The sequence below is a fragment of the Gadus macrocephalus genome, chromosome 1 (genome assembly GCF_031168955.1).
Source record: "Gadus macrocephalus chromosome 1, ASM3116895v1".
NCBI lineage: Eukaryota > Metazoa > Chordata > Actinopteri > Gadiformes > Gadidae > Gadus > Gadus macrocephalus.
Genome location: NC_082382.1, coordinates 12,338,790 through 12,361,020, shown reverse-complemented (window position 1 = coordinate 12,361,020; position 22,231 = coordinate 12,338,790). Strand labels below are relative to the sequence as shown.

Here is a 22,231-nt window from a genome sequence, read left to right as displayed (position 1 = left end):
AAACAATCAACATTAAACAGCAGTTCAACTTCCCATACAGAAGTGTGATCAATCCCACTTAATCACTAGAGGGTCATCTTAGAATCACTCTTCATGCCTATTTCATGCATAAATTATGTTGAAGTTTTTATGTAGTGTAAATGTGAGGATGCTTTATAAACAAATGGTCTTAAACCAACCCAAATGGCATTATTGATTTTTACGATCAAGATATTATAATACAGACACATGCCCTATATCTTCGTGTGTGTGTGTGTGTGTGTGTGTGTGTGTGTGTGTGTGTGTGTGTGTGTGTGTGTGTGTGTGTGTGTGTGTGTGTGTGTGTGTGTGTGTGTGTGTGGTGAGATTTGGCCTGAGCAAAACTTGCAACAGCCGGGCCACCTGCATGGTCTCACAAACATTGTGTATTGTCTGTCTGTCTGTCTATAAATACACAATAGTCGTGTTCAGCTCAATACAATAACCATATTAACTAATCTTATAACGATGCTCAACGGCAACATCTGCATGGTAAATCTAATCAATTCAATTGTAAATAGCGATCTTTGAAAACAAGAAAAACACGATAGCAGAAAAACACATCACAGTATTCCACAAAGGGGCGCTAGTTACCTTCTGCAACAGCTCGGCTCCCCATCGAGATAATAGTTTAATTCAAGCTTTTCTTTCTGTTTCTCTCCCTGCTCTCCGTTTAAAACATAAATATCGAAACAACATCTGTATTGATTGTTGAATGCTAAATGAAACAAAAAAATGGAAAGAGCATTTAACATAACACAGTAAACTTAATGACACAGCTTATATTGCAAAAGAAGCTTTATTGCCGATGACATAAGGGAAAGATTGATGTAAATTATTTTAGTCTATGCTATTTCTGATGACATGTTTCAAGCTAACCACAGTTATGAACGGTTTCTTCACCACATAATGGACAACACCATAAAAGGTTTTAATGATAAGTTAAAGACTACAAACATGGCAAGTTTGCCATTTCCGTTTAAGCCAAGACAGTCCAAAGATTTACCTGGGAACATGTAGGCGTGGCCTATTTACTGTTCCGCCCCCTCCCAATATAACTTTTTGTCTGTGTTCGTCAGATGCTTCATGAACCACCTCCAGAACGCAAGCCCGTTTACCTTGTGTCTCTGTTAGAATAAACCACGTTGTTGAACATTTACCACTCTCCGAGTCATGCCTAGCACGAGACTACCACAACACAAAGGATCAAATTAGTTTATTCCACATCAAGATCCATAATGGATCTTTCCCATGATTTATTGAATTGTTCTATGGTTTTAAAACAGTCCATCACCAGATTGAAAAGTACAGTAATTTAGTAAGCTACCATATGACCAAACAGTTGCAATCTTGTACATATGAACATATACAAGCTCCACCTGGACACATAAACATGCCCACGAATATTCACATAAAATAACCACATCACCATTTCTTATAAATCCTATGATCTGAAGCTCACAGTCTAAAGCCTTCCTGCCTTTAAAATAGTAATGGCGTATTTCCTTAAAAAAACAAAAACAACACATCGATAAAGCCTCAGGCATGGCTTTTACAAGGGTATTCTCACAGATACAATGGCAGTTAATACATCTTGAAAAATAATGAAATTATTGTCGAAGAATGACAGTTTATCAGTCAGCGTACTTGGCTGTGTGACCATTGACCATGTAAAATAGCCTCAGTGTCCACAACAACCTGAAAACAAGGGTTTTGGTTTATGTCGATGACATATTCGTTAATATAGCTTCATGAATAAATAATGGAGGAAGATCTGATTTTAAAAATAAATAGCGTACTAAGTAAAATACATATATATATTAATATTGCACTCTTCATTTCATGAACAGTGAATTATAATAAGGCAAAAACTTTGAATCTTTCGATGGCAGTAACAGAAGCTTAATTCCATGCAAAATCTCAGCAGAGAGAACCACGAAAGATTGCACTGTTGTCATGGCAACACCGTCCAGAAAAGGCCCTAGGGGGGGTCTTCAGCACTTAATGACCAGTTTTCACCTTAAACCTCTTCTTCCATTCAACCATAATACTAGAGTAGAAAACAGCATTCCTTTGCCACACATTTGTGTCTGAAGGTCTCCCTGCCTAACTGCCCTCCCAACAAGTTCTCTCTTAGATATTTAAACAGTTGGCTTCTGAGTGCAAAGAGAGTGAATAAAGTATTATTTTTTGATAAATTTGTTCTTTGGTTCAAAAAAATACAAAAGATTTAATTAATGCATGTTTCGAATTTCCTGGATATAATCTAGAACGGAATGTGTCTATAGAACTGTCAGTCCATTGTTGTATGGAGGCCTACTAGGAGTATTCCTGAATTATATTCTTGCCATGTTATTTATAGTCAGAGTTAAAGTCAGTGAATTTATCAAACTTAAATCTTTAGAGAAAGGTGTTCTATGCACTAGCTGTCTAACATTCATGATGATGAAATGTACATTTCATGTAAATGTATTACATAGTAGAACTAATAAAAATATTATTTGATGACACATTTACTCACTTGAATCACAAGGTCCATAGATTGTAGATAGTTGCTGTGTTACTGGCGGTCAACAATGCGGTTGTTATATAGATATTTCAAAGACTTTCACCTGCTTTTGAATCAATCATGCAAAACCAACACAAAGTCCATTTAGTACATGTATGAAAAATAAATAATATTCACACACATACATACACACCCACACCCACACACACACACACACGCACACACACACCCACATGTAGATACCAAGTTATACACACGTCCAACTGCACGACAAACCACAGTTTGAACAATATCGAAAAGGTACACAGCGAAACGGCAGGGGGTGGGATGTGTCTTGTGTGGGCAAAAGAATAAGCTAGGGAGTTAAAAAAAGAAAAGGGAGTAGGTGTTGGGGCTGTGTTTAGAGTGTGTGTTTGTGTGTGTGTGTGTGTGTGTGTGTGTGTGTGTGTGTGGGGGCAATATCTGTGTCAAACCGGTGGCACGGGGCAGCACTGGACTTGGGGAGTGTAGGCACAATCTGCTTATTACATCATCAACGACAGCTTCAAAGGAAAGACTACAGCTAACAGGGCAACAGAGCGAGCGACCATTACAAGCACACGAATCCACGCGAATCAACAAGAAGACAGTACATTTGGACACTGCATAGAGGAAGAAAAACAAAACAAGGAAAACACCGCCAAATCCAGGCCAACCCAGCGCTGGTCCGGGAATAACAAGCGCCAACATTTTGGCTCTAGCTCCCAAAAACCCCCCCTTTACATGCCTATGCATCTCGTGTTCCCATAATGTACGCCACTGGTTATCTAGATCTCTGGGCTCTACCCCACTGATGCTGCTCCTTCTTCAACAGGTCAGTTGGCCTGGACGGGCTTGGGCCCCACCGCCACGCCGTTACAGTCCAGGATGTACTGCAGGCAGCCCTGAGGGGGCGGCGCCGCGCCGTTCTTCGTGGGGTCGGCCACCAGCTCGCCCTTCTGCCCGCCGCCCTGCACACCAAACACAACATAAAGCCTGGTTCTTCCACTGGTCGCGTCTCTCCCCCTTGTAAGTACATACGACCTAAGGCGTGACATTAGTTCCTAACGACGTGTGACACGGTGCGATGGCATGAAGCTGCTCCATGGCTCCGAGTTCTGGCGGTGGGCGGCCGTGGCTCAACCTTCAGACTTGCTTTGTGGCCACATGCCTAATGGTGTCGTTGAGCCAGTCTCCAAAGCGCTTCCTGGTGCTGTCCTAGTGATTAATTCTCCTCCTGCAGCCGATTCTGCAGCCAATTTGGGCTGCTTCACTAGAGTACTATTCATCGCTAGTGCCGCTTGAGGAGAACATTTGGACATTTAGATAATCCTCTGTTGGAATAATGGCTTCAACTCACAATTATTTTTATAGTTTCATGGATAGAGTCTTGCTTAATCTGACAAGCAGCCAAGAAAACGATAGTATTCATTTTTCTGAAGCATCACGCAGCAAATGCATGGTATATGTAGTTGACGTTACATGTATGTATATGTATATGGGTGTGTGTGTGTGTGTGTGTGTGTGTGTGTGTGTGTGTGTGTGTGTGTGTGTGTGTGTGTGTGTGTGTGTGTGTGTGTGTGTGTGTGTGTGTGTGTGTGTGTGTGTGTGTGTGTGTGTGTTACCTGTGATGGCTGTGTGGTGGTTGGTCTCTGGGAGGCGTTAGCTGCATTCTGTGCTTCCTGCTCCATCTTGGCCAGCACCATGTCGGCAATGAGCTGCCGATCCTCCGCCTGGTGCTCCCCTACCAGGGGCATGGAGGAGCCCACAACCTGAGGCACGCCCGGGGGGAAGGTGAGGGGAATAGGGTGTGGGTTACAAGTGTGTTGCAATCTGACTGCATTTCATCAGAATGGCAGGTGTTAATAATCTATTAAAAAATATATTATAAAGTAAAAACATAAAACATACATGCATCTATAAAATATAGATAAATACGCAAAAAATAATTGTAAAACTCCATGAAAGATGAACAATGTACATATATATTACATGCACACAATTATACACTTAATATAGACATACATGAAACTGTATAATGAGCAAGAGCAAGTGCAAGTGCAACAGGCTGCATCTCCTGCTGCTTATCGTGAGAGATCATCTGGAGATTTATTTATATATAAACGAAATACGTTCTCAACAGCAGGTTACCTCTGTGATGTAGTCCTTTCCATCCTTGCCGTGGATGGCTTTGACGGCACAGATCTCCAGACCCCCGAAGACCTCTGAGCAGGTGTCCACCCACTGCTTGTACCTAATGACAAAGATATCGCACAAACAAACACAGAGCATGTAACCAACACAACGCTTAAAAGCAGACCAATTAAAATGCAACCCCCATTCAAGCGAGAGCCAAACGGAGTTGCGTTGCTACTTGTTTTGCATGCTGATAAAAGATCGACTTCACACGCCGACTGATCAAAATACCGGGCGGGCGGATCGCCGACAGTGTTAATGAGCACACTGCAGCGGCATGTTGTGGTGTTGTAATGTTGCTCTCGCTGCTCTTTTAGAAATATTACACCACAGCTTTGATAAATACTTGTCCCCAAATGGCCAATAACGCTCCAAGGTTGAGCATTATTCTTCCATAACGTGACACCTCCGCTTTTCAATAGTTAATCTCAGTAGAATCATTGAGCGACTAATCAAAGAATATTTATCATTGCCCGAAGGCCAGCAGTATAATATTTGTTATTTCAGACTAATGAAGGAAATAAAAACCACATCAACAGACGAGAGAAACACATGTCTAATCACTGTTTGTAACTGCGGTGCACACGGAATGAAGCACTCCGGGGGTAATAAGGCTTCGCCTAGGCTGCTTTCCACTCCCGTCTGAGGATATCTCCACTATAACGGGACCCCCGTCATGGATTATACATAAGACCTCCGCTGAGGGCCCACGGTCTGTATTGTTCTGCTGGCAGAGGGGAGAGCGTACCGCTTCATGCCTTACCTGTCAGTCATGGCCACCTGCTCCAGCATGGCGGAGCCTGTATTGCTCTTCCAGTTACCAGATATAGAAGTTCTCCTGCGTTGGGTGAGAAACCAGAGATATGATGGCTAACGCTGAAATGGATATATCCATCTATATATGTATATATTTATTTATTTATATATTATTATTTACAATTCAGAAATAATATGTATTACAATTTCGTTATTTATACCAATTATTTTCTCCATCAAAAGCAGAAGGCTACTCACATGTAAGCCTTGTAGTCGCTGCCGATCTTCTGGATCCTGATGTCGTACTTGGCGTCCACGAGGGGCTCGGTGGTGGTGTAGGTCTGGGTCAGAGCCACGACGCTGGCTATGTCCTGGAACTTACTGTGGTTCTCCACCTTCACCTACACATTCATATTTACTGTTGAGTCGTTGGAAGCGACTATCAGTCCTATTAGATACATGTACTTAAGGTCCCTATCGAACAGAAGACGGATTTATTTTGTGAGGTGGAAGTGGTTAAACTATAGGTGCCCCGAATTGGACCTAAGAGGGTTATTTTTCCTTTTGTTGGGACTTTAGGTAGCATGGAGGTATCTTGATCATGGATTTCTACAGGTGTGCTTGCAGACATTCGGGGATCGACCAAGTATGTTTGGCTTATGAGTCGTGCACCCTAGCCACCACACTATCCTGAACTTAAGATTAGGCGATCACAATAGGAAAAGTAAAACGACGTTGAGAAGATAAACGTGATTAGTGTGCATCTTGTAATGAAATCAGATACAGACCTTCCCAATGCCCGAGTGGGCGTGTCCAATCTTCACCACCACGGGGAACGCTGGCATGGTTACCTGCAGAGGAAGACAAATCATAAACGTTAAATATTTTGTTCACATTGCGTTTTGCAATGGTTAAATGGTTGAAAGAAATATCGATATTTTTGATATTAAGTTTGAAGCAAAGTGACAGAAAATATTGGGAATGAGACTGTTGGTGATCAAAGAAGGCCGTTGAAGCTCTCACCATCTCTTTGTAGTTGGGGTAAAAGGTCTGCTCGATCAGAGGAAACTTTTCAGCACCAAGCCTCCTGTAGGTGGTGATCAGCTGGGCAAACTAGACACACACACACAAACGCACGCACATACAGAGAACCAACGACACACACAGACGTGCGTGCACACAGACATACGAACAATAAACACACAACAATGAAGCATTTTAAACTAGAGATGCTCACACTATTCTTTCAACAAAGAACCTGACATCTGTCTCACATCCAAGCCCACAAACCCCCCTCGAAGTCGTGTCCGTTTAAGCATTGACACGTTATGAAGCTACAGACACTGAGAAATTACGTTTGTTTATCGGCCCTTAACTCTGGCTGGCGCTCCCCGTGGCTACTGTTTACCAGGCTGAGGGCTCCCTACAGGCTAGCTCAGCTGTTGAGACGTACCGCCCAGGGCTTGTCGCACAGATTGTAGATGGAATCCAGCGAGTTGATGGACGGGACGCCGCCGTACTGCAGGCCGATCACCAGGTTGCGGAAGTCCTCGTTCTGGGTCATGCTGAAGGCGTGCTGGCGGATGAGGACAAAGTCGGGCCTGAAGGACCTGGGGAAAGACAGTTGGGAGTATGGGAGTCGAGCAACGATAAGGAAGATCTGAAGGGCCATGATTTAGGTAAACGGTGTGTGTGTGTGTGTGTGTGTGTGTGTGTGTGTGTGTGTGTGTGTGTGTGTGTGTGTGTGTGTGTGTGTGTGTGTGTGTGTGTGTGTGTCGGTCTCACCTGACAACCTTGGTGCCATTCCTGTACACCTGCATGTCAACATTGCAGGTTCCATTGGCGTGAGCCAAGATGTTGATCTCATTGAATTCAGCCTAACATCAAAAAGGTTGTTGTTGTTATATTACAACAGTTACTATTATATATAAAATATAAAGACTTAGCATATGAAAGGTAATATTGTCTGCTGGGTGAAACGCACCTGCTCCACTCTGATGTCATAGTCTCCAAGCACTTTCTTGCCCCGGAATAATTTTGCCCTGAGAAGATAAAGTAAGACAAAACATTGATTAATCTTTGATTCAAATTATGCTTTGAATGCCCGGCGGCGACCAATTGATATAGTGTCACATTGATCTGCTAGATCCACATCTTCCATATGAGTCGATTCAAATCCAAAACTGCTGTCTTAAGCACTGCTATGAGATGTTTAAGTTAGACAGTAAAAGAATTAAGGCACTTTCTGTTGAAGTAGCTTTTAAGCTACTTCAACAGAACAATGTGGTCTACCTTGTTCTCCCCCCTAGAGGATGCCGTTTATTTATTTATTTATTTATTTATTTATTGAGAGAGAGAGAGAGAGAGAGAGAGAGAGAGAGAGAGAGAGAGAGAGAGAGAGAGAGAGAGAGAGAGAGAGAGAGAGAGAGAGAGAGAGAGAGAGAGAGAGAGAGAGAGAGAGAGAGAGAGAGAGAGAGAGAGAGAGAGAGAGATACCCTTACAGCACAATTGCAGTGACACCTTATTGTTTACTGGTACACAGAATGCATGGCACACAACCAAGTATTTAAAATGATCAGCAAATGGCTGCACTGCTAATGACCGCTCTTTGGAAACCAGACATTATTGACCAAGTGTCCGACTTTAATATTCAAATTAAAATCTGTCTGCTGTATGAATTGCTGTATGGATGGTTGTAGTGCAAGTTGAACCTCTCAAAGTTCAACACAGATTTAGCCAGCGAGGCTTTCAGAACACTGTTAGGTTGTCAAATAGGGGTGACGTAATGCAGAAACCCAAACAGAAGACCAAAACACCCATCAAGCTAACTTAATTGTGAACGGTTGCGTCAAACTTTTAAGTTGATCAGCCGCAGAATTGATATGCAGTGGTCAGCTCAGAGGAGTAACAGATGAATAATTCAAGCAGTGATCTAATGTGACTTGTTCTGAAAGGCCGCGCAGGAGGAAAACAAGGCTGAGAGGAGATGAATCACATGTTGATAACCGGAGAAGAGAGCGTTGCGTCTACTCTGACAACCACTCTCGCTCTGTCTATCCATGGACTATGTTCGGAAAACATGTCAGCGACACGGACACAGACACAAACTTAATGACGTAGCAGAGATTGGGATTAGTCAAAGTTTTACTCCAACAGCCTTGTTAAGGCTTGCTTTGCCCTTCTGACTTTCATTGCAACATTTCCCGTTTGGCTAAGGGTGATTGGGTTTAAGGCCTAAAAGAATAATTGGCTGCGTCAAAGGACGGCCCTTTTCTTTGGTTTCATCTTTTAATTTATATTCTGGAGAGAACAGCAACTTGGCATGCAGAAGAGGAACCATGATAGTGATTCAATGCGATTGAAATACATAAAATTGATGACTGGCATCTTAAAAGAAAAACAGTGTATCCAGCCAATATAGCCTCCTGTATATATTAGATGGTTTAGGTATCAACGCTCCAATCTGTATAACATAGCAGGTTAAAGTGATATACACCCGACTTCTTCCTGCTGAATATTTTTGTGGAATGCCACAATAGAACAACTATTTCAGCAGCTGCTGTTGATTGTTGTGTCAAATATAAAATAAATGTTCCATTTATAAACAACACAATGAGCGATCTTTTTGAAATGCCAGATGGCATGTTATTTGGAGTCACTGGAAGAAAACGTCAAGTTACGCAATGCAGGCTCCTAAGGGGAAATTGAAACTCAAGTGTCGCTCAATTGTGCACTTCATAGAGACTCGTGTCGTGACCATGAAAATGTCTAGACGCCTACATTTTTATTCTTCCACATTAGCACATCTATGAACTCATTTGGAGGAAACATTTATTCCACTAATAAAAGGGGCTGTAGGTAAGATTTAAGAGTTGTAGAGAGAGAAAGAGAGAGAGAGCAGAAAAGAGCAGGAGACCAAGGTTTTGAAACTGAGCAACCAAAGAAAGGTCATTTCCCCCTTTGCTACCCCCCGCCCCCCTTCTACGTTTTTTCCGTCATTCAGAATTGTTGCAATCAATAAGCTGTGATTGGCAGGTAAGACAGACCCCCTGAATCAATCAGGGAAGAGATGCCCTCATTGATTCAGAATAAGCTGGGAGCTGTCTGAAATCTAAATGTCTGACACAGAGGCAGGCGCAGTCAACTCCAAACAGATATTTTCACGGTGCATTTCACTTACTAATAGCCGACAGACGATTAGGCCATTTCTAACAAATTATACAACAGCTCTTGAATGTTACCTACAGCACCTGAAGACCTCAAAACATTGCATCATCTTTACCACTGACTGTAAGGTAGGTATTTTATGTTTATAGTGTGCTATTCTAATTATGCTTTCGTCTCATGGCTCTTCCATTTAATTACCGTGTGAAATCTGCAGTGATATTAACTGGGGATACTCTCAGCAATGCCTTTCGGCTAACACACAGTGTCTACAATGTTTGTATCATGTTGGAGTGAGGCACTTTCTTTGTATATTTATTGAGATTTGTTGTAGCCTAAATGTAAAACTAAACCAAAAAAATGGTCTGTCCCCAACATTTTATAAACCGAAAACTGGAAAATGTCTATTACTGACTGTTCTAACCCTTGCTGTGAGTCCAGGAGCTATGTCTGAGTACAGATCCTGCAGGTTTGTAGGACAATTCAATTATTTTTAAATCCTCCCACACATAGGACCCAGAGCACAGTCATTACTACTGATTAAGAGAAACTCAACAGGGCCAGGTTTATTTATACAGTGTCCTCCAGATGTATCAACAAAACAGAAGAGTGTGATCAACCATAATAATCTATAATTTGAAGTATTTTTTTTATAGTGACCACTTAATGGCAACTAGCTAAATAGCTTATTAGTTATAAAACAGAAGAAGAAATAATAAGAAAAACAGAGCGTTAATGTAAAGCCTATTCTTTAGTCGTCTGTGTGTGTGGACATAAGCACATATGCACCAAATACACGCAGCCAGCCATGATATGAGTGGTCATATTATTTGATGTTCATGGTCCCGGATATATTAATGTTGAATGAGCTGCAAATCCGTCAAAGTTGTTATTTCATTGATATGAACAAAAGGTTGTATGGAGTGGCTGCAATAATCTTTGCGTCTTCTTCTTTTTGTAAATCTGCGTTGTCTCCCTGTGCCATATCTGCCTAGTTATGCCGATGCATTGATGCAAAGTAATTCGTGACAACTACACCGTCAACCTCATATCCTGGTAAATGTCAATCAACATCGAATACTATTGAATTTCCTATTACCCTGTCAAGAAGACCCAGTCAGGGGTCTGCGCTGCTCGACTGAAGCTAGCCCTTATGTATCCTGTGTGCATATTCAAGGTTTAAAAAGGAAATCACAATCTCATAACCACCGGCGAACATGTGTGACACGTCAGATAACATGTCCAGCAGCCAGTATGGAGGCCGAAGGATATTTCCCAGAGCCATCTGCCATGTTTACTACCCTATCTAGCTGCTGAAAAACACAAAACCATTTCATTATTAATCAAATGTATAAAATGTAATGTAAAAATGCAATTATTATCTATATATAATCTGAATGCCCAAACAAGATATGTATTCTGCGATGACCGAAGATATGCGGATATGTAGGATCAAATGTTGCTGTTTTAATAAAGACACACATAAAACCTTTATATTGTCAATACCAAACCAGCTGAACAGAATTGTAACTTGATTAATCTAAAGTAGTTAGTCAGCCAATTTCTTTGACGGCAGTGGACTAATGGTTGGTATGATGTGCAGTGTGTAGGGGAATGTAGTTCTGCAGCCCCCGTGGTTCTTACCCTGCGTAAGCTGCAGGGACGGTCACATGACCTGCATGCTAATAACGAACGATGGGGAAATCCCATTGATGGCAGGCAAACATTGCAGCAGTATGTGAGCTGCTGTCAAAGGAAGCACGTGCATGGTTTCCAATGACAATCAATATTGGTTTTCCTTTGTTTGCATTCTAGAAGTGTTGCTGTTTCAAGTGTTCTCCCTCTTACAGGTTGTTTCTACTAAACTCATCCACTGCACCCAAATATATACCAAAGCCACCATGTTGACACAGAATCAAAGAAAGCAGAGGGAAGTCCTTGAACAATTACACTTATATCGATTGTATAGATAGATGAGGAGCTTGGACAGAGAAGGAATAATAAAACATACTATCTAAAAGCATATTCAGGTCCAGAACATCCTCCATCTTAGAGTTAATCTATTTATTAATGTAACGCGCTACCATGTAAATACACCTACAATACACATCCATGTTTTTGGGGTAGGGGAAAGCATTTGTTGAACCTTTACCTCGTCAACGTTTACCTCCTTCAATTGCAAATTGACAGTCAGGGAAATATATAGCAGGCAGAATGCCCTTGCCGAGGACAGGCAGATATCCTTCCTCCCTACATCCATACCCGGGTACCTAGCCATGGTGCTAAACTGTGTGGTGTAACGCTGCGGGCTGCCTCACCACTCCTGCTGGGGCTCGTCGATCACCAGGAGGATCTTGAACTTCTTGGACGTCGTGACTTGGCTCTGCTCCACCAGCCCCGCTGAGGCAGCGGTCTGCTTCACCACGTTGGTGATGGAGCTGAAGAAGCCCGACCCGGTGGACTGGGACGACGGTGGTTTCCTCTCCGGAGCAGGGGACGTGGCGGGAGGCGCGGTCCCGGCCGTGGGGGACTTAGCCGGGGCGGCGGGGGTGGTTGGGGTGGTGGGCTGAGGGGTTGCGGGGTCAGGCCTCTGGAGGTCCGACATGTAGCCATTGGGCAGGTTGGAGATGAAAGTGCTGTCTGAGAGACGCCGGCGCAAATAATTCATAGCTGCAGGTTGACAGAGGCTGCGAAGATCCAAAGAGAATAGAAGGAGAATACCAATCTGAAAAGAGCTAGGTGGTTGAAGGAAGTCCCCTTAATGCTAAATTATTCTGCTCAAGGAGCCTGCTTCTAGTGGATAGCTGGTGACGGTAGCTCGGTTTTTACAAGGCAAACTCCCAGCGAATGTATTCCCTCCCAGCTCAGCGGTGTGTCCTCCAAGCTCCCCCTCTCCAGAGCTGACGCTACACACGGGGTCGGCCAATCAGCGCGTTCACTGCAGCCTGCTGGATGCAGGAGATGCTCCATCTCTCCCCCGGCTCCCCCCTCCCTCCCTCCCCCCTCCCCTCTCCGAGTTACGAGTGTGCCTTTCTCCGCCACCCCTCCCCCATTTTCATTGGCTCACAGCCATCGTGTATCTTCTTCATCTTTACCACTGCAAGGGGGGAAAAAAAAAGGGGTTTCCAATCGAAAGTTGGGGAAATAATAGAGGATGCACTACCTTAGTATCCCCCCTCCCCTCTTCCCACGCTCCTCATGCTTCGCCATCCGCTCTATCAGTGGTGGATGCAACTATGAGAGCAGGACATTTAAAATGGCTGTCAGCATCGCTCTGATTTTGCTATTGCAACAGGAAGAAGAAAAGGCGTCATCAAGCCTCTCTGGAGGTACCGCTGTCTGCAGATGGCTTTTTGTCCTCCACAATTGATTTTTTCTTAAAGCTACTATAAATCTTAGGGATCTCGTTAGGAGATTCCCCTGTCTTTGAAGATTAGTGATGGAGAACGCCAATAAGAAGTGCTCTACCTGATTCTTCCCCTTGACAATCTCTCCATCATCTTTATTTAGTACTAGACATGTTGAGTTAATATTTGCACAATTAAAATTACGTTGACAATGAAAGTCTTTCCACACACGTCTACGCTTCTTTCTATTTCAGTCTTTCTACTGAAATAGCCAAACACTAATTAGATTAAAGTATCAGCAGTCATTCTCTCAAGTATTGGGAAATGCAATTGCATTACATTTCCGAGGGATATTTTTTTATAGTCATATACTTGTGTATTCATTTGGATTTGCTGGTAATTGTAAGGGGAGATCCTTTTGATTCTAAAATTATTGTAAATTTGCAATGGAAAAGTGACAGCTGTGTTGTGGGAGGTTTCCAAAAATAAATACTGATCACACCATTCTGCTTATCACACTGTGTTCATCTATTTAGATAAAAGGATAAGATTGAGTCTATCTAACCCTTGTAAAGTTTGATATTTTAGTGGTGCAAAGACAAGGTTGACGGATGGAGCAATCTGTTGAGGATACCTTGATAGGCCGAAAATCTTGGTTGCTGATTATGCTGTTCCTCATTTTAGAGGTCATTATTTTGCACTTCAACACATCTATTTCCCCAGAATTTTATTTGGATAACTATTATTAAAAGGACATTTTAATCCCAATGGCATGTAATTATCTCCCTACACTGCCTGCAATGGACAGACAACTGAAAGGAAGCTGTAGCGAAACTGCCAACAAAATAGTAAGTAGGGCCCGAAAAGGGATTCTAGCAAAGTCAACCTTTAAATCGTCTTCTGGCACAGCTGCTGCATCTATTGGGTCATAGATGAGCCATTTAGGGCATTTTAGCTACATTATTTTACATGATTTAAATTTAATTGCTATCATTAACAAGATGTTTCTTTCTTTGTAACAGAATTTCCTACGTCAAATGTATTCAAAGATTCCCTGCGACAGTCGTCAATTAAGACCTTCTGAATAACTAAAGCCCTTCATTGATTCATAGAAGAAATGGTTTTCTCAAGTTGTTATTCATAAGGAGACAGGTTTTAATGTTCAGTTCTGCATATAGGCAACTATTTCAAATGATGTATGTCGGTTATGTGTTACCCTACATATGCTTCCTTTAAATTGAACAGGCTCGTTTTACTTAAAGATACATAATTCGTAACATTCATATTCATTTCCTTTCTTATTTTGATTATTGCTATGTCTAGAAGTTTAGGGCTTCTTGATGTAAAACCTTTCCTAGCAGTTAAAATAAATGTTGGATATTGCATCATTAAAATTTAACAATATTTGCCTGCAAGTCGATGGCCATTACACCATGCAGCATTTAGACATTGCAGACACTTTGAGCCACTGATGCCGGCTAGTGGTGGATCCCTGTACCTGTTGTCGACAAGGTTACCATCACTTACCACCAGTAATAAACGAATAAAATAAAATAAAACATTCAAGTGAATCTTCATCTTAAACATGGATTGTTTCATTTTGAGAAAGACAAAACAGCCAGGATCTTTGGATTGCACAGGCAGCGTTGATAAAAGACATAAAAATAGAGCGTTGAAGTGTAAGTATGAGATAATAGCTTACCTGAATTTTTGTCAACCACCGCCTGAAATGTTTTACTTTCAAATGTTAACTTTATAGCTTCATGACGTATACATATATATATACACATAATTTCTTAATGGTTATCATGAACTCCAACTGGAACCCTTTGTTTTAAAGTGAATTCGCTTATAGTATATATAGTTGTATAAGAACACCTGTCAGGCCGTTTCTGCCGATATCTCCTTCATTTTTTATCCACCTAGGTTTTTATTTCACCAGGAACTGTCGTCAGGCTTGCATCCACACGCCACTCCTTCAGTCCCACCCCGTTCCCCGACAGTCTCCTCTGACGACGAAACGTACGGAGCGGTACGCTCCGAATGAGCGATATTGGTGACAGAGAGGGCGGGACTTTCAGATCGACGTGTTTAGCGAGAGAGAGGGCGGGACCTTAGATATAGGCATATCCGGTGTGTGTCCATGACATGTTTCAGATGCTTTGTCAAATCCTTAATCACAGAAATCGATATATATTTTACTTTTTGTGCGTTACTCTCGTCCTGCCTTTATTGATGTCACTCTATGGATTGTTATTTGAATAGACAGCTCAAAGGGATATGGGACCGGAACTGGAATTGCGATACACCGGGATAACGTTACACTTCAGGATCCTCTCTCAGCCTTCCTTTTGTCTGAAAACTTGTAGGCAAATTCTACGGCTGTTTCGTCAATAGAGAGCTACCATACGAACATGCTAACGGCTAGCTAGCCGATCAAGTGAATACGTCAACAGCCCAAACAACAAGATAAGTTGTCGTTTTTTCAGGGTTTACGACACAACATCGAGTTTCAGTGCGTTTGAATTGTAAGTTGTCATCAAAGTCACGTCTCAGTTCGCATGCTTGCGTATTCAGTCACAGACTTACCCTGAAAAAGTTTACCACTCTACTGCGCTAAGCGCTTAGCTAGCGTCAACATTGCTGTCTTTTAGGTGGCTCGCACGAATCATATATTCTTAAAGACTCGTTATCTTTGGTGCTCAGTTGACATGGATGTCAAATATTATTTTGACGACGCTAGAGAAACATCGGCAATTTAAATGAGCCCTCTAACCGTATGGAATAAAGTTAACTTAAACCACCTAGCATACACTATCACCAGGCTAGCGTTGTTTAGCTCGTCGTCTCACTTTCTCACGGTTAGTACACTCGCAACAAGAGCTTTGTGTCGGGATTTTAACATTTATATTTATGTCAAAATGTCATGTCTTTCCAGATCTTTCTCTACACGGACGACTTCCCTCTGGCCTTTTGAGGTAATATCGATGCTAGCAGCTAGCCGCACCGTGTAGCTCAATGCGGGTCACTAGCATGGACCTGTTGGACCCCCAGTTCCTGGATAAAATGAACAACAACATTGGAAGGCTGCATTACGAAGGTAATGTTTCTTATGATTAAATAATAAGTCTTTGACCTCCATCAGACAAGTGGCTCATGTTCTCTTATATTTGACCTGCATTTCTTCTAGAGGAAAACACAACTACTGCTATTTCACACATTATGCGTCTTGGCCTCACATATGGTATTGTATCATACAGGCACTATGGTACAGAAACCGCCAAAAGTGGTAATTAAAGTCACTATTGAATAAGATGAATGGTACTGCAAACATTTATTTTGAGAGGAATATTTTTGTATACTGCAGATTAAATTATGTTTTTCTTTTTTTAACACATTTGCACTATTTATTAAGGAGTAAATATGCATCTCCTTCTCCATACGTCAAATGTTATTCACAAAAGGAAGTCTGAAACACACAAACAAAACTGAAATTATATACATTTACTTTCCACCATTTAACAGATGATCCATTGGTCAATGTTCAGTGATCTTTTTTCCAGTTACTAAAAATTGTGTGTGAGTTGTCTGACAATGTTATAGAGCTGCGTTTGCATCTCTGTGGACTGCAGTGACTAGTCCACTTCATTATGACTGTTATGTCAGTAACTGCAATATCATTCCTCATGAAGTTCGTCACAGGCAGAAGAAAATGAACATGCTTATAATTTGCTAGTACGCTCAATCCATGTTGGCTCATTATACCTTCATGCATTTCTTCTAGCAGTAATCAATCATACGTGTTCCAATACTCCAGAGCCTTAGCCTATCACATTGAGCCACCTAAAAAATATATATGGCATTTGTTTGGGCTTTTTTGTGTCTTATTGGACAGGATAGTGAACAGAGAGGGAGAAGTGGGTATAAGCATAGACGGGATGATGTAGAGCATAGGACCACAGATGGGATACGAACATGGGTTGCCACAAGGTACATCGCCTACGTGGTTAGCAGCACACTAGTGGGTTGAGCCACTGAGGTGCGAGACGCCCATATTCTTTCAGAGATTGCAATGGAGTAAACCAGACCCCAACTTGCAGTTCTAGCAATCTAAAAAGTAGTAGAAAGTAACCTGGTGATGTGCTGCTGAAACAGGCTCATGGGAGTACAGGAAGAACCCTATAAAATGTGTTTGTGCTATTTCCCTCGAGCATAGCGATCCTTTTCAACCCCCTGAAAAGCTGCGTCAATTGTTCTCCATTTGCTTAAGTTGTCTGTAACATCTGAGAATGAGAGAACTCCACTGTAGCTTGTGAACGTCGCTCTACCTCTACAGGTGACGCCAGGATACCCTCGCTGCCCAGCACCATGCCCCACATGAGAACAGGCCCTCCGCCCATCTGTCCAAGCAAAAGGAAGTACGGCGAGGAGAAGATGGACGACCACATCGAGTGTGACACGGACCATGGCAACAAAATGAGCAGGCTCTTTGCAACACAACTGTAAGTGCATGTTCACAAAGTCCTTTATGGTGTTAAACTTGGGTGGAGACTGCTGCTATTTATCTCAACATATTTATACTTTTACATTGTCTCGCATGTTTTGCTCGGTTTTGATGATGCATGTTTGTAAAAGATTAGACTGAGAGCTACACACTATTATTTAGGCTGACCACAGTCCCCACCAAACGGAATCATTAACGACGAAGGTTATGATGAAAATGAGGAAACCCTCAAGGATTCTCTTTTACACTCTGCTTACTGGAATTGGTAGGCATGCTGGACATGCACTCTGTGATGTGGGATTCAAACTGTGGTGGTCCAGCCACATCACAAGTAAAGGGTGTTCCTTGTGCGGTCCATGCGCCAACGCAGCCCGCTTTCATTAAGCAGAGGCCCGCGCATTTAGACGCCTGACATCAAAGGGGTCAGATTAAAGCGTCTCCAGGAATAGACAGAGCGATGGGGGTCTTGTGTGTTGGCTCACGGGGGTGCTGATCTGCCACTCTCTTAATCAAGAGCCCAGCATTCTGGCGGAGACAATCGCAACGAACACTGGAGCCTCAATCACAGCCCCGCCGAGTGCATCACGTCCTCCTCCAACGGGCTGTACCACCGGTACGGCTCCGCCCCCGACTACGCCATGGAGCAGCCCCTCGCTTTAACCAAAAGCAGCCCCCCCTCGGGGATGGGGGGCGGGGAGAGGTCTGGGTTTGCCGGTCCAGCGGAGCGCCAACAGGTATGTTCGTGTTGAGGCTACAAGGTAGTTTGAGGTTGGTTTTCATACCGCAGTTTAGAGATATTATCAATAAGACTCTGTCTAGGTGTAATATTTGAACGCATGGTGGCACCCACCCCGGTAGATAAGAGGAGGTAGCACAACTCCTCCACGAGCTGAGTTGCAAAACGTACCAGAGTCAAACTGAGCTTTATCTCGAGACTTTAAATTTGCACCTCTGATAGAGTCCACCTCTGTTTGTTAGCTTAGGTCTGCTTAATCATTTGCGCTGGTGTTTTGTTTGTTTCTCGCCCCACATCTGACCGGGACGACTCTCCCTTGCAGAACCGCCCCTCTGTCATCACCTGCGCCCCGGCCAGCAGCCGGAACTGCAACATGTCTCAGTGCCACATGAACGGCTGCCCCCCCAACCCAGCAGCCGACCAGAGGAAGGCCAACGGTGCACATTCAACCAATGTCCAGTCTTTATTCTTTTGTTATTTTCCGTTTCTTTGAATGTTCTGACCGTGAACTCTCCCTCCCTCCCTCCCTCCAGTCAACACCGTCTGCGACCCCGTGATCGAGGAGCACTTCCGCCGCAGCCTGGGGAAGAACTACAAGGAGCCCGAGCCCGTCCCCCGGCCGGTGTCCATCACCGACTCGGTGGACGACCACTTCGCCAAAGCCTTGGGGGAGACCTGGCTGCAGATCAAGGCCAAGGGCGGGGGCCCGCAGAGCCCCGAGTCCGACTCGTGAGGCGGTAGGGGAGGTGGCCCCCTCGCTGGACGGCCGTGCTGAATCACAGTGGCTCCCTCCAGGGGCCGCCGTGCCCGCCTAGCACCAGAGGGCTGTGAGTATTGTAAGAGAAGTGTTAGAGTGGAACTTGCCTGTAGAGGTGGGTCATGTGTGGGCCTTGAGGGTCTGAACAAAACGAAATTCACACGTGGTCTTTGTTTCTTTTTTTGTTGTCAAGAAGGGGTGTACGTGTCCTAAAGTGTGGACCCTCCATGATTGATTGTCCCGCGTTGGGGGGACTGTACAATCGGATAACATTTTTTGCTTCACACTAAGAAACGTCTGAACACGTTCTGTATTAACTGCTCTTCTCCTGCCTTGTGAACCAAAGAAATCTCCCCCCCCCTTCCCTCCAAACATACACAAGCCATAGGTTTGGCTCATCTGTGCATAGCTCAAACTTTCTTTCACCCTATGTTTGTAGAGCCCTTCTTTTCATAAAGCTTTGGTTTATTTTTATTTTTTTTATTGTTATTATTTGTTTTTATATATATATATATATATATATATGGACAGCTAGATCTGGTTTGACAGAGTAGGCAGAGATGAGGTTATGTTTTCTTTGTTAGTGTTTGAAACGTAGAGAAAGAAATCGAAGATCAGTTTCTCTTCCTGGACTTTCTATTCTCTCTTAATCCATGTAATCATTACTTATTTTAAACTGGACTAATCCACTGTTAAGAAAGATACAATTTAATTTAGTTTTGAATCTATATACTCACTATGGTTGATTAACTTGGTAATCTAGTATGGATAGTAGGCTCTTCCTCCTAAATAGAAAGCATGTGTCAAATAGCTGGGTTCTATTACAAACTATTCTGTTCTATTTACCCTCAGAACTTTATTTTTTATCAGTTTTATTTGAACAGTTTTAGGATTACTCACTGCTGGGACAGTTGTACGCAATATGTTTTTGTATCCGTTTTCTCTTCGTTAGTATATATAAATATATATAAATTTAGATATATACTTTAGCATCCACCAGAATAATCACAGCCTCTGGCCAGGTTGTCAGCATGCAGTGTAATGGGCTTGATTGCTTTTTTACTCTGTGATACAGGATGCTGGAGCTTCATACCTGACTGAAGACGGCTATTAGTAAGAATCTCGAGTTTTCTAGTTTAAAAAAAATCAACAAAAACGATCGTTTTTAACGACTATTTATTCAGAGCATAACTTTTACTTCTGGTAGCCTAACTTCAGGATATGACGATCAATCACTTTTAAAACGACCCACCCCAAACATTCCTTTTTATTTTTTTTTGTTATTTGTTAAGAGATTTCAAAGCACAAGCAGCGCTCTAGTCCCGAGATGTTAGTAATGCGATTGGACGTTCACATTCCACCATTAATGCTCATCATTGGTCAGCACCTTGGAAGAGTTTAAAGCGTAAGTGCTATTGTTACAAGTCGGTTTAGGGAGGCCAGTGGTGGTGAGCGGTGGAGACCTGGGTGATGGTGGGATCTGTTAAAACGTCTATCAGCAATACCAGTCTGAAGAACACGTGTCCTCATTGTCAAATTTCTTTTGATAACCCTTCAGAGATTATTTTTTATTTACTTTAAAACATGTATGTGTCAACACTGATAAGAAAAAAAAATTGTATTGTAAGTTTGTTTTTTATTCTAGTTTGTAAAGAAAAAATGCTATATACATACTCTCTATTCTCTTTGGTTATCCTATGACTATCATTATGCCGCGCATAATGAAAACTACTTTTTTTTTCATTAAGAACAACATACTGGTATGTAGCATCGATATTCATTGTCCTCCAACAAGAAATTTTCTTCTTAAAAGTTGATCTTTTTTCATAACGGTCTCCTAGTGTATTTTGGTGCCAGACTTTTTGAGAAAAATGTTTTCTTTGTAAAGAAAAATAATAAAAGGTGGTTGAAGTAAACCCTCCGTACTAACAGAGTTAGTTCTGAGGTAGACTGGTGTCAAAGGTTGAACTTAAGGGAACGTCCTCAGATCCACTTGTTTGATACAAGCTGGGTTTCTTTGAGATGCCGTTGGGGTAATATTTAATTTCTATATTTAGACTGCTTGTGCCTCAGAGACAAGTTTCACAAACTAACTGCTCCATGTGTTTTTCACTTGGGAATTTCTTATTTTGTAACTTTTTGGCCTTATTTCTCCGGAAGAAAATGTCACAGTTTTGTACTCTGATTTCTTCTTAATAAATATGTAAATGCTCATGTTGTGAATTCTTTCCCTTTTTTATAATTATTTTCATATTAACTTGGACTCTTTCATTTAAAATCATAACCACAATGTGGATAGTATAATCATAAAACTGTTAGGAAATCATCATCTCACAAGGAAGGGAACTTAACCTTTTAACATTTCATATATGTATTCAGTTCTAGTCTCCAAATCACACACAATGGTTGTGCAAAAGAAAGGTTAAGGACTTTCATTTAGCCTTTCCACATTCAAATCAGCTTATGTAATAGTGATGCCTAAATCTTCCATGATGTGGACAAGCCAAAGCTACCTTTCAAAGGTCAGTGGATTTTCACGGCCTTCTGTGAGTTAGTCTGATTCCTAATTCCTTGATGACAACACTCATTGTACAGCAGTTATCCTGATCAGAGGTGAAAGTGTAATAAAAACCTGTTTCTGTGAAACATGTTTTTCTCTTGCTTCTAAATGTCAAGTAAAAAAACTGGTTAATTGGATGTTCCAGATTTAGCTACTGGCCTTTGTTACTTTCAACTGTGACTTTTGAACATGTATTTATGATTATTTCCAGTGGTTATAATTTTTTCTCAATTTCAGAGATCTACATTGAACCCATCTATAATTAGACAACGTGCTGCCTCCTTGTGACTCAGACTGATAACCAGTTCAAGTTTCATAACAGTCATGTCACTTTCCTTCATTCCAGCAGGTGGCACAAATGCTTCAATCTTCGTGAGGGAAAGAAGTCTGGTCTATGGAACTAAGAGTCGAGCAGGTTACGGAGGATTTTATTTCGATTACTATTATTAATGCATTTATTCAATTAAATGCTAAAATAGTCTATAGGTGAATGGAAAGGCATGTTGTATGTTAGAAAGTCGACTACCACTCAAAGACCTATTATACAAACCAACCATTGTTCAAATTACATTGATGCAGCATAATACTCAAGTTCAATTCTAATTTTTGATTACACTATGACTATTATTTTTTGCAGTCTTTGAGAAAAGACAGAAAATATTGACT

General features: G+C 42.0%; 2 protein-coding genes across 3 annotated transcripts; one reads left to right on the top strand and one right to left on the bottom strand.

The window, feature by feature from the left end:
• Positions 1–798: 798 nt before the first annotated feature.
• syn2a (synapsin IIa) lies at positions 799–12,628 on the bottom strand. 2 transcript variants are annotated; one of them, XR_009523740.1, is made up of 12 exons: positions 11,980–12,628; positions 7,482–7,539; positions 7,283–7,374; positions 6,951–7,107; positions 6,521–6,610; positions 6,286–6,348; positions 5,756–5,898; positions 5,505–5,579; positions 4,697–4,799; positions 4,171–4,317; positions 2,339–3,516; positions 799–2,284 (listed from the first exon to the last, which is right to left on the bottom strand). XR_009523740.1 is itself a non-coding variant. In XM_060041923.1 (11 exons), exons 1-11 carry the CDS (start codon positions 12,327–12,329, stop codon positions 3,382–3,384), a joined length of 1,413 nt encoding a protein of 470 aa, XP_059897906.1. In that variant the 5' UTR covers positions 12,330–12,628; the 3' UTR covers positions 799–3,381. The 2 variants fall into 2 exon arrangements, 1 of the variants encoding a protein (XP_059897906.1); XM_060041923.1 differs by having other exon boundaries at positions 799–3,516.
• A 2,738-nt stretch (positions 12,629–15,366) lies between these two features.
• Positions 15,367–21,217, top strand: vgll4a (vestigial-like family member 4a). Its single transcript, XM_060042163.1, has 6 exons — positions 15,367–15,536; positions 15,947–16,108; positions 17,345–17,510; positions 18,027–18,246; positions 18,571–18,685; positions 18,782–21,217. The coding sequence occupies exons 2-6, from the start codon at positions 16,027–16,029 to the stop codon at positions 18,979–18,981; spliced, it is 783 nt and encodes a 260-aa protein (XP_059898146.1). The 5' UTR covers positions 15,367–15,536; positions 15,947–16,026; the 3' UTR covers positions 18,982–21,217.
• Positions 21,218–22,231: the final 1,014 nt, after the last annotated feature.

Coding starts and splice junctions, on each gene's coding strand:
- syn2a (XM_060041923.1), bottom strand. CDS start 12,329: ATGAATTATTTGCGCCGGCGTCTCTCAGACAGCACTTTCATCTCCAAC. Junction 6,611..6,950: donor TGTGCGACAAGCCCTGGGCG/GTACGTCTCAAC, acceptor GTGTGTGTCTAG/TTTGCCCAGCTGATCACCAC. Junction 5,580..5,755: donor AGCGACTACAAGGCTTACAT/GTGAGTAGCCTT, acceptor CACCCAACGCAG/GAGAACTTCTATATCTGGTA.
- vgll4a (XM_060042163.1), top strand. CDS start 16,027: ATGCGGGTCACTAGCATGGACCTGTTGGACCCCCAGTTCCTGGATAAA. Junction 16,109..17,344: donor TGGAAGGCTGCATTACGAAG/GTAATGTTTCTT, acceptor CTACCTCTACAG/GTGACGCCAGGATACCCTCG. Junction 17,511..18,026: donor AGGCTCTTTGCAACACAACT/GTAAGTGCATGT, acceptor CTCTTAATCAAG/AGCCCAGCATTCTGGCGGAG.